Source organism: Sardina pilchardus, chromosome 12 (assembly GCF_963854185.1).
Source record: "Sardina pilchardus chromosome 12, fSarPil1.1, whole genome shotgun sequence".
Classification (NCBI taxonomy): domain Eukaryota; kingdom Metazoa; phylum Chordata; class Actinopteri; order Clupeiformes; family Clupeidae; genus Sardina; species Sardina pilchardus.
Window position 1 is genome coordinate 27,599,287 of NC_085005.1, and position 12,188 is coordinate 27,611,474.

The 12,188-nt window shown below is 46.5% G+C and overlaps 2 protein-coding genes across 2 annotated transcripts; both read right to left on the reverse strand.

The window, feature by feature from the left end:
- Nucleotides 1-6,323: 6,323 nt before the first annotated feature.
- gjd2b (gap junction protein delta 2b) lies at nucleotides 6,324-7,933 on the reverse strand. The gene is made up of 2 exons (XM_062551009.1): nucleotides 7,863-7,933; nucleotides 6,324-7,303 (listed from the first exon to the last, which is right to left on the reverse strand). The coding sequence occupies exons 1-2, from the start codon at nucleotides 7,931-7,933 to the stop codon at nucleotides 6,460-6,462; spliced, it is 915 nt and encodes a 304-aa protein (XP_062406993.1). The 3' UTR covers nucleotides 6,324-6,459.
- A 1,270-nt stretch (nucleotides 7,934-9,203) lies between these two features.
- On the reverse strand, nucleotides 9,204-11,868 carry actc2 (actin, alpha, cardiac muscle 2). Its single transcript, XM_062551414.1, has 7 exons — nucleotides 11,827-11,868; nucleotides 11,102-11,246; nucleotides 10,657-10,981; nucleotides 10,382-10,543; nucleotides 10,063-10,254; nucleotides 9,674-9,855; nucleotides 9,204-9,549 (listed from the first exon to the last, which is right to left on the reverse strand). The coding sequence occupies exons 2-7, from the start codon at nucleotides 11,228-11,230 to the stop codon at nucleotides 9,406-9,408; spliced, it is 1,134 nt and encodes a 377-aa protein (XP_062407398.1). The 5' UTR covers nucleotides 11,231-11,246; nucleotides 11,827-11,868; the 3' UTR covers nucleotides 9,204-9,405.
- Between the last annotated feature and the right edge of the window lie 320 nt (nucleotides 11,869-12,188).

Sequence of the window (12,188 nt, forward strand, 5' to 3'; positions counted from 1 at the left end):
ACCAATGTAGCGTAAAATGAACAGTTTCAATTGAAGTGAGGCATACGTCATGTTTCTGTTTTAACAGACCAGGTTCTCCTGATGGTTTCCGCTTCAGTGCATCTGAAAGACTCCAACCCAGCCGCCGCGTGCTAAGGTTAATGATATCATGTAATGGAACAACACAGCTTCCTCTGTTAATATACCTTACAATTATGTCTTTTCACGGTGAGGGGTTTTCAAAGACCAGCTTTCATCTCACCCATAAAACTAACACAAGCATGTCCGGGCATGACTATTATTTGACCACAGTCTGTGCTAAACCAGGTGAGAAAACATCAGCAGTAATTGATCTTGTCATATGTGTCAGGTTCTGGTCTATGACTATGGCATCCGACCGGAAGCAGAAATCTGTCGTGCAGATGGCACAATGCTGGACGTTTTTTATACTCCCTCCAGCGATGCTTGCACCTCTGCCGTAAGAGCGCCTTTTGACAGATACAGTGGAGCCTTCGAGCTATTCATTAGCAGCTTCCCGCCCGCTAGGATCGCACCTGTTCTTGGCGCCCGCGGTGACTTCAAACATCCAAATACTCACAGCTCCACTCTCAGAGTTCAGCAGTGGCAGGCAGGGTTTTTTGGGGGCATCGTTTGGCCGCTACATAGCCAGTGTCAATCTCTGTCCTCTCTCCTCTCTCCTCTCTCTCTCGTTCTCTCCCTCTTTCCACTTTATTCCCATCCCTGTCTGTCTTAGGCATGTAGACCTCAGCATGTTTCCCTTGTCTCTTGGATACACTGGTGCTAAATTTAGACACTATAACTTTTCTCCCCTAGCAATGGAGCCTAACCGCCACAAAACAGATTTTTTAGTGTGACCGCGAATGGCTAACGGCCTCTCTCTCTCGCTCTCTCCCTAAATTAGGCAATGTCTCACTCTACAAGGCAATTACCCTGATGAGTTACTGATGACCTTAGGAGCAGGAGAATAGGGATGGATGCTGCGCTAGATTAGTTAAACAGATTAAGCCAGTAAATCCAGCATCAGTCCAGGCTTTCGCATTTGTCTCAGAAGCCTTGCTCAGCAAAGTGTGATATCTCACATTCAGCTAGCGCAGAAGTAACAGGGGATAAGGCATTGCATAATAATTGTTGAGCTGTTTGAGTTCATGGAGCCCAAAACTAAGCTCTGCCGTTATTATCAACACCTTTTTTGATGCTGCTTCTGCTGCTGCTTCTGCTCTGGAAAAACAAAACAAAAAACCCGCTAATGCTAACGATAGCATTCACAACACAGATTAAGCCTCGGCTGTGTGGCAAATGGCTGCTGCTTTTTGAGGCTGCACTTCAAACAGAGCTCTCAGCCCCCCCCACCCCCCCAAAAAAAATAACTGATGGAGGAGGGAAAGAATGGGCGCCATAGGGGCTCTCCACCCAGCAGGGCTCCTTAAATCCCGCGGGGGGGGGGGGCTGCTGGTGGCGGGGAAGGCTATAGTCTGCTGGCGGGCGGATCGCGGGCTCTTGGCTCACACGAGCTTTATAGGCTTTTAATTAGCCATCGCTAGGCAGAGCTGGCACCTGCCGAAGGTGTGCTGGGACAGTCGCTCGGTTGTAGAATAACAGATGTCGCTGAAACCGATACTAAGAATGAGCCTTCAAGTCATTCCAGGTTTTCAAAGGGAGGACGCTTCGCAATGGGTCTCTGTGGAACTCTCCATATAGCCCACAAGCATCAGTGAAAATGTGTATACAGTATCTGCACATTGTTCAGCAATGTATATACATGTATACTATAAATGGAAATAGGAAATACTGTACACTGTAAAAACAAACACTGTAAATATTTGTAAAACGCTGACAGATGTTGCTGAGGTTTGCTGAGCTCAGCACCCAGTGCATTTAGCTTCTGTTCATCTGGGTATTTTACCTGATGGCTGATGGCTGATGACTGATGACTGATGGCAGGGACTCTGATGGTTCTCTCTGGAGGTGATCCATATGTGTACGGTTCCCTATGAAGGGTGACTCACTGTTATAGCACCTGTGGCATTACTGGAAACCGTGGAGTTGTAATTTTGTTCCTGCAACAGCCGTATATCCGGGACGCAGTGGGTCCCTGCGACCTTATAGAAACCTCTGACTCTCCTGGGCACGGTGCCCGGTGCCCAGTTGGCATCAAGGACTCCCACAGGCACGATGCCCGCACGCATTGCTCCTTTTCCTTGTCATCATGCTCCCTTTTTTAACCTTCCTATTTGGGGATGACAAGGGATGCCAAAGCACCTCTCATACTGTACACTTGGTTCTCCTCCACGCATATACTTTATATTGTATCTTTATAGGATTTCAATCATTTACATTCTATTTACGTGCCGCTTTTGTCCATTTTTGATATAGTCTGCATATAGATTTGACCTGATCATTTTTCTTGATCACTGTGTGTGCTCTCTGGACATGGACTCCATGACTCCATGATTATTGTTCTCATGTTCTAATAGTTGAGCTTCATGAACACATCGGCAAACTTCCCCCTGTTTTGCCTGTGTGTCAAATGCCTATGCTCCACAGCAATAAACCCTCAAAGCGATCCATTCTTTTGTCAACAAATGACATGCATGGTGGAGGTGTTTTGATGATTTTGAAGTCCCTCGCACTGTAATAATGTTTCAGGTTTTGACAGAGGATGGAGGATGAAGGCTCATGGGATTGGGCTCCGGGGCCCACGTCTCTCCCATACAGCACACTGCCTGCCTGCCGAGCGCTTTGAAGCCTTAATCTGCCATACCACGAGAAAGCCCCCTGAACAGACTGACACACACACACACACACACACACACACACACACACACATATGTGCATAAACTCTCCTACTCAAATCTACATACAGTACACCTAAAGATACACACTGAAACACACACACACACATGCATAAACTCTCCCACTCACATATACTGCACATACATCTAAGCACAAACACACACACACACACACACACACACACACACACACACACACACACACACACACACACACACACACACACACACACTCAGACACATTCTCTGCCGTCACACTGAACTCTGAAAGAAGAGATGCACAAAATCACATGCATGGGAAAGGTGCTTTTAGCATCCTGCTATTGTATTCTTTGCTTGACAAAACTACATGCCACTATGTCTAGCACTCAATTATGCAAAAGCTTTTAAGACAGTTGTATGCATTTCCACTAGAAAGAAAGAGAGAGAGAGAGAGAGACAGAGAGAGAGAAAGGGAATAAGACTATAAATAAATGCAGGCACATTTGAATACATGATTCAAGGGCAGCGCAAAAAAATCAACCCATTACTGTGATAATCAACATTCCAACCTCATGCTAATGTCTCCAATCAAGACATACAGCATTTAGCCCTCAGGTGTGACTGGTACTTTACGTGTCCCATCCAGTCGTGGTTCTAAAGGGTCGCCCGGACGCAGGTCTCTGTTCACGAGCACGCCATGAAATATTTGCAAGAACAAGGACGGAGACGACTCACTGGCCATCACGACTCCCATCTAGCGTGTGTGTAGCATGAATATTTATGACGATGAGTATAAATGTATGTATTTATGTATGTCGACATGTATAACTGCCTGCCCTTTGCTTATAGGGAGAGAACAGAGTGGCAGTGTGGGGGGAAGAAAAGAGAGAGAGAGAGAGAGAAAAAGACAGAAAAAGAGAAAAAGAAATGTGGCCTTCACACACTAAGCAGATATGGGCCATGATGTAATAGAAGCAAATAGTGGTATAAGCAGCCGAGTGGGGAATTGAATTGTTTATTAATGTAACATGAGTTCTTTTGAAATACTTCTCCCCTCTAGCCCCACCATTAGAAGCACAGGCACACTCATTCAGTGGGCCATTAACTATGATCATGACCTCGATACCTGACAGACAGACATTTGACTTGCCCACTCTCTGCACACCGTGTCCTACAGCCTCATCTTTGAGCTGCACATGAGTCCTTTGGTGGGGATTGTTCTGTGCTCACAGTTTGGAACGGCAAGTCTTTGGAGCGCAGGTTACTGAAGTAGTCCTCCACAGACATGATAGGGATGGAGTGAGGAGGAGATGGATGTGTTTGTTGTGTGTGTGTGTGTGTGTGTGTGTGTGTGTGTGTGTGTCTGTGTGTGTGTGTGTGTGTGTGTGTTGTTCAGGGTGGACTTCGTCGTGCTCGCCTGGCGTCAGCGAGGAACTGGAGGTCCCTGCTGAATTCCAGATTGATCTGTCAAGGCCTCTCTCTTGCACACGCTTCGATTTTTTTCTCTGTCCCCCCCAATGCCTTCCTCCTCCTCCTCCTCCTCTTCATCCCTCTGCTCGCTCTTTGCAGAGTCATCTTGGTGTCCCAGGAGGAGCGGGGGAGGGGAGGGGCGGGTGGAGCTTGGTGTCGTGGGTGTAGGGTGTGTGAGAGGGAGGAGAAGCGGTTGGGGGTGACGGATGGGTGTGGGTGTGGTGTGCTGTGGTGTGGGTGTGTGTGTGTGTGGGGGGGGGTTTGAGAGCGCTGCTGGGGGGTGCAGCCTTCAGCACTTTTGTCCCTGACCTTGGAGAGGCGAGCGGAGGCACCGCACAGCGCAGGCCCTGCTCCTCACCTCACCTGCGAGGTGCGCGTGTGCTGCGTGTGGTGACGGAAGCTGGAAGGGGGGGTGGCGGTGGTGGGTGTCGGGGGGGGGGGGGGGGGGGGAGGAGGGGGACAGTGGTGCAAGGAAGGAGTGGGAGGAATGAGGATGAGGAGGAGAAAGGCCCAGGAGGGGGAGCAGGGGTTGGTGGTTGCATCCCCAGACCAAGTGACAGGAGCACCCCACAGGGGAGTGCAGCTCCAAGCTCTGCCTCCTCCACCTCCACCTCCACCCCACCTCCACCCCTCACCTCCCCCCACCTCCTCCCAGCGGATGGCGCTGTCATAAACACAGTGTCAGCTACCCGCGGCACGGAGGGCCATGAAAGGCATGACTTTCTGTACCTGGATCAGGTTCATCCCCAACGCTGCTGACGCGGGAGAAAGAAAACAGGAGGGGGATCTAAAGCTTTTTAAGCCCCTGCTGGAAATGCGAGAAGAATAATGTGCGAAAAGGGGGGTTGGTGCAGCAGACAGAGGGCACGTGCCTGAGACACACTCTCGCTTTAGCGCCGAGGAGTCAGAATGTCTGTGCGTTCCTTTATGGCCTGACATATGGAAAGGAGAGCCTCTGATGTTCTGTGCTACGAGGTTAAACTAAAGGGTGAAGTCTTGTCAAGCACAGGTGCAAAATGCAAAAAGGCAAACACACGTCACACCAAAGTTGGGTACATGAATTCCAGTTTTCTTTTTATTTTTGGACATTAATATATGTTTTTTTTTGTTTGTTCTCTGTTTCTTTTTCACATCAACAGATTGCATCACTCATTTTTTTTTGGAAAATGGTAGCACCAGGGGCCTGTCAACCTATCCCCTTTACTTAAATACTGAATCATATTTAAATTGTGCTGTTTTCTTTTCGAGTTATTTCTCATAGATATACTCGTAGAACACGTAAGGATTATGGCTTCTTCAGTTATACAAATAAAATATGAATATTAGCTTACCATTTCCATTTTACCCATATCAATATAAATTAAAGGGACAGAATTTAGCATCTGGTGTCATCCACTCGTGGACTTTATCTTTCATGATGAATAGTATATTCTCTCTATGTAATATGTATATATCTATGTACATGTATGGCACTTGATTACACAGAAGCAACAGAACACATTTTTCACAAATGGAAGCAAAATGGGCGCTTTGGTATAAAAAAATAAATAAAATTAACAAGTCGCAGCAGACGTTAGCATGTGTAGTACGTCTCCAAGCTATCGTTCTGCTACTCGGCTTTAAAGCAATGGAGTGACAGTTTAATGTTAAGGTCGATGGTGTGAGCGCAGGCAACCAAAAACATAGAGAATGAAAATAGGCTACTGTATATAGAAGCTACTGTAAGTTTGATACCAAATGGAAATTCGTTGATAAATACCAAGAAAACATATAAATGATGTGAGAGGTTTGTCGTCAGTGGTGGATGATGTCAAAACCGGTGGTAAGTTCACTGTAAGAACACCTTCATCTCATAAATCAGGTACGTTTGGCTCGTCATATTTAGTGCAATATGTATTTACACCCACGTTCAGCTGATGACGTGAACAAAGGAGTAAATACGTGAACACGTAAATCATATGTTCGTCATCTAAGACATTAGAAAATATAAACCATACCAAAAAGTTGCATCAGTGCCTTTTTTTTCATAAATATGACAAACAAACGTTTGGTCCGTTTGTTTTTAAGTTGTCCGTACAAGACAAATTAAATTGATCTACCCCACCTACTTCAAAGGAAATTGGTGAGATGAACTAGTATCCAACACATCATTATTTCTGCTTTGTCTCAATACAGCTGTTATCCACCATGTTGACCCCCAGCAGCCTCATAGGCGCTACACATAGGCGGAGTCACTCGACTGAGTGCGACCGAAATTGGGCATGCTCATACGCGGCAAGTCTTTGTTTCTGATCTCGTAAATTGACTTTCTCCTAGCCTGCACACCCCTCACAGCTGTTTTGATTTTCCTCCAGCCAAGGTGGTTGAGTTCTGCGAGGTTTAGGACCACACATATCCCACTGACGGCGAACATGAAGACCAGAAACACGGTCTTCTCCGTTGGTCTTGAAACGTAGCACTCAACATCTTTGATGCAGGGGTATCGATCACATTCATACACGGCAGGGACATTGAATCCGTAGAGGAAGTATTGACCCACTAAAAACCCTATCTCTAGCGCGTTTCGAAAAACGACCTGGATGATGTAGAATCTTGAGATGCCCTCTTGACGTCTCATTTTGGACTTGGTAGTTCTCATGACTGAACTAGGCATCTCCTTCACTTCGAGACAATCCGTCTCGGATTCTTTGGTGGAGTTCTCCGTGTTCTGTAGTACTCCGTTCACAATTGTGTTCTTGATCTTTTTACTGTCGTCTCTTTTCATAGAATCCTGGTCCTTGTCCAGGGAAAGGTAAACAGTGGAGAAGCGCCGCTCCTTCTGCTTCGCCGACTGGTGCACGGAGTAGGTGATGAAGCAGAGGCTGGGGGTGCACACCATGATGATCTGGAACACCCAGTATCTGATGTGGGATATAGGGAATGCTTTATCGTAGCAAGCCTGGTTGCAGCCTGGCTGTAGCGTGTTACACACGAACATGGACTGCTCGTCGTCGTACACCGTCTCCCCCACTATAGCGACTATTAGAATCCGGAAGATCACTACTACTGTGAGTAGGATCCTATAAAAGAAAAAAGAGAGAGAACAAACAAGGATTTTCACAGTCAGTTCACAATATGAACGCAGAGTGACACCATGAAACATATGAAAGACATTAACACTTGACTGAAAATAATCTAACTAAAGCTATACGGCAGCCATAAACCCGTGGAGCTGTCCAGTGCTGAAAAGACCCCTCACCTTGGGAGCGCTCAGAAGTACAGTCCTAACCTGAATCGTGAGCAACATGCTTTTTATAAATGTTTACAACGAACTCTAAAATGCTCTAAAAACAATGCTCTACCCTCTTATTGTAAGTATTTCAACAGGTCATATAGCAATATAGGATACTTCATAATAGGAAAAAAAACCCGCGTTATCTCCAAACATCATATCGTACAGACATTATGAGAGTCTGTATGAGAACAGAGTTTATGTTATACGTCTTACTTCGAGGCGCTACAAGGTGAAACACTTCAACTGAAGGTGTAGCTACTCTGTTTGCTATGATTACAATGTACTGGGCTCGCCCAGGTGTTTCTACTGTACTTGCATTCGCGTCTTTCCAGTTTTCCTCTTACCTTCCGATCATAGTAGAGTGCTGCTGGACAGCAGCCTCTAACAGCCGCTCTAGTATCGTCCATTCCCCCATGGTCATTCGGATGGTAGGTTAAAACTATTTGCAAGGAAAATGAATATCTACTCTCGTTCCCCGTCCTCTTCTCCACGCGCTCTTATTGTATTTGGCGAATGCATTGATCACGCGCGTATGCTGCCCCCTTGCCTCTTGCGCTTCCAACAGAGGCTTGCACGACGACCCAGCACTTTTGCTCGCGCAAGACTGAAGCGCTGATTAGTATAAAGCCCTCCTATTTTCGATCTGCCGAGCAGGACGATAGGTCGCGCGGAGCCTGAATGGACGGGGACTTCAGTATAATGTTTGGCTCGCGCTAATCCCGCTTTAAGTAGACCCCCCTCCCTCGCGTCACGCGCAGACAGGTTGTTGGAGAGCTAACCGGAGCGCTAGGATTTCTCGGTTTCTTTATTCTCTGAATATGCCAAACTGCACCAGATTAATCGGTAATAAATGGAGTGGTGTGTGGCGGTGGAGCCAAATCAGCAGGGATGTCCAACGGCCGCTGCACACGCAAAACCGTGACAGACCGATGACAGCACGGTTTCAGAGACAGATTAAAGTCAACCTCTCTCTCTCTCTCTCTCTCTCTCTCTCTCTCTAAACACTGAAGACAGAGAGAGTGCATTTGTTGTTGAAACCGAATTGAAAACATGATTTATTGATTGGTTGATTGATTAATGTACAACTGAGGTTTTGTGATTAGAGTGGAAGTGTTTTATATTTGCCAAAGTAAGACTCGCACCTGGTAGCTCTTATATTTTTTATACATGATGTGCCCTGACAAAACAGCTGTCTTTTCCTGAAGCAAACATGTATTGTGTTTGGGGGGAATGTAATGGCTTAGATCAACTTGACTCAGTGAGAGTACTCTCCTGAGTGTGTAATCGCTTTACACGGCTGCACGAGTGCTTTCAAAAATAGAAACAACTCGTTCGACTGTCTCCGGTGGTGTGCTGAGCACATGCACACGAATTTAACCCGTTTCCGTCTTGTTTTCTTTTGCTAAATTTCAGTTCTGATGTAATGCCTAATTTCCCTCATTCACATGCGCCCTCCTCATTTGCATCTGATAGCCTTTGCTCACACTAGTTTCCACCGTTTCCTCCTAGAAAGCATCTATTTTTAGCACTGGTGCTAATTGAATCGGTGGAGTGTGGGCTCTGATCCAGGTGTCATTGAACTTCCTCGGTTCACTCGTTGGAACAGGGGGTATGAAAACGCGCTGATGTGATTTCACACTCATGCACGACACATTTAAAGAAACCAATTGCGTTACAAGTCCTGGGTCTTGTTTATTTTACAAAGCAATAAATATCCACATATAAATTCATTTATGAACCAGAAAATATCCACATATAAATTGCACTTCGGTGTAAACATACTGTACAAGAACAAAAAGCAAAGGAGGGCTGCCTGCGGAACAGGCGGAGGTAATGGTGAGAGTTTTTGGCATCCATAAGCGGTGACGACCAGCAGCGTCGCGGTGTTTAGAAGCACTTCCTGTGCACGATGGAGGGGCCAGCCTCGTCGTACTCCTGCTTACTGATCCACATCTGCTGGAAGGTGGACAGGGAAGCCAGGATGGAGCCGCCGATCCAGACGGAATACTTACGCTCAGGAGGAGCAATGATCTAGAGGAGAAATGGAATTGCTTTAGTTAGCGCCATGTATTCGTACATCTGTAACATTCAGCGAGTGTACTTGTAATCACAATACAACACATTACTCAAGGTTCAACTGACAGACGACTCTCACCTTGATCTTCATAGTGCTGGGGGCCAGGGCGGTGATTTCTTTCTGCATGCGGTCAGCAATACCAGGGTACATGGTGGTACCACCAGAGAGGACGTTGTTGGCGTACAGATCCTTGCGGATATCAATGTCACACTTCATGATGCTGTTGTAGGTCGTCTCATGGATACCAGCTGATTCCATACCTGTTGGAATGAGGATAGATTAACAGCCACGATCAATTGCAGCGAAGCACCAATGGTGCTGAAATGGACAGCTCCCATCACATTCAGGACGGATAAAAATAACAATGGAAATATATAACATTAGACATTTAAATCTAATGCTTTGGCATCGACATGCCTATACGAACACTCTATGCTGAACATGCAGTAACTGTTAACAACACCCACCAATGAAGGAGGGCTGGAAGAGGGTCTCAGGGCAGCGGAAACGCTCGTTGCCAATGGTGATGACCTGACCGTCAGGCAACTCGTAAGATTTCTCCAAGGAGGAAGAGGAGGCAGCGGTGGCCATCTCATTCTCGAAGTCCAGCGCGACGTAGCACAGCTTCTCCTTGATGTCACGCACAATCTCACGCTCAGCTGTCAAGTTCAAATATTAGTCGGTCAGTCGATGATAGAGTGAAACTACAGTGTGGTGAGAATTAGGCTACATTTCAACGTGCGTGTCCGTTGTAAAAAAACAAAAACAAAACAAAGTGCGACATACCAGTGGTCACGAAGGAGTAGCCACGTTCTGTCAGGATCTTCATCAGGTAGTCAGTCAGGTCACGACCGGCAAGGTCCAGACGCATGATGGCGTGGGGAAGAGCATACCCCTCATAGATGGGGACGTTGTGGGTCACACCATCACCGGAGTCCAGCACGATACCTAATTAAGATAAACGATGTTTACCAATAATGAACACCTCAATAATAATACAAATGTGAAACAACATAGTTTTGTTAAAATCATACCGGTCTTATATAGGCCTATACACTCACCAGTGGTACGACCGGAGGCGTAAAGGGAGAGCACAGCCTGGATGGCCACATACATGGCGGGGACGTTGAAGGTCTCAAACATGATCTGTGTCATCTTCTCCCTGTTGGCCTTGGGGTTAAGCGGGGCCTCGGTGAGCAGCGTCGGGTGCTCCTCGGGGGCCACGCGCAGCTCGTTGTAGAACGTGTGGTGCCAGATCTTCTCCATGTCGTCCCAGTTGGTGATGATGCCGTGCTCGATGGGGTACTTCAGAGTGAGGATACCCCTCTTGCTCTGGGCCTCGTCTCCCACGTAGGAATCTTTCTGACCCATACCCACCATCACACCCTACAGGACACAATGCGAGAAAAAAACAAACAAACAATTAATTAAAACGTGTCAACAGTTGACGTCATGCTTACAGCTTAAGCAGTATTGTTGAGGCACCCAAAATATCGCCGGTATTACCTGGTGACGGGGGCGACCAACGATGGAGGGGAAGACAGCGCGGGGAGCATCGTCTCCAGCAAAGCCAGCCTTCACCAGGCCGGAGCCGTTGTCGCACACAAGGGCGGTAGTCTCGTCGTCGTCACACATGGTGTTGGATGGGGATCTAATGTCAACAGAAAGCACAGCTGTTTGAACAAATGGCGAGTAAATGAGCAGAAAATAGAGTTGCTCTTGTGAGACACCCATACACATTAGAGCCTCAGACTGTTTACATTTCACGCACAGAATCTTCTCATTTCTAGACACACAGAGTTAGGAAGAAGAGGCCACGAAAATGCAACATGTGATGAATAGGCTATTTGATAAATTGTCGATATTAGTCGATCCACAATAGTTTCATAATGTCTTTATGATATCTTCTTCAGAAACATAAATGAGCTAATAATGAATTAATAAGGATATTGTTTACACTACAATAATTTTTTTTTTTTAATAACTGATTAGTACAGTAACATATAACTTAACAGCTATGTACATTTAGAGGATTAAGTTAAATTTAACTGAATTAAAAGATTAAGTAAGTAAGGCAAATGTCTTCAGGCGTCCCCGTCTTAATGTTCTAAAGTTCCCCGCTAATAACGTCTGAGAATCTTGTAAGCTAATACAGTCAAGTCTTAGCAGTCTTCTAATTGACTTCCACTGGCCGAGCCGACGTCTTAGAAGCAGCAGGTCTATTTACTCACCAGTTGAGCACCAGAAGTCGTTTCCAGAGGGTAAGCTGTGGTAAAAGGGCAAGAGGCCCACTCCAATATATACTCAACAAGAGGCTCGGCACACGGTAGACCTCCTTCTCCTTATTTGGTAGCTCCTGCGCCATTGAGAGACAAGTGGCCATGAATGGAAGGGCGCGTAGCGGGGAGGCCCCTCAGCAGCAACCTGGACCCACGCCCATGTAAGGAAAGGGGGGTGGAAGAGGCCTGGGTCGTCACAGCGGGGGTGCAGAGAGGTATTCCTGTGTTTTCATCGCATCAAATAGGAGGGCAGCCGTAAAATGACTAACTGCTGAAGTGCTCATGCCAAAGACCTTCTCTGACCCCCCTTAAAC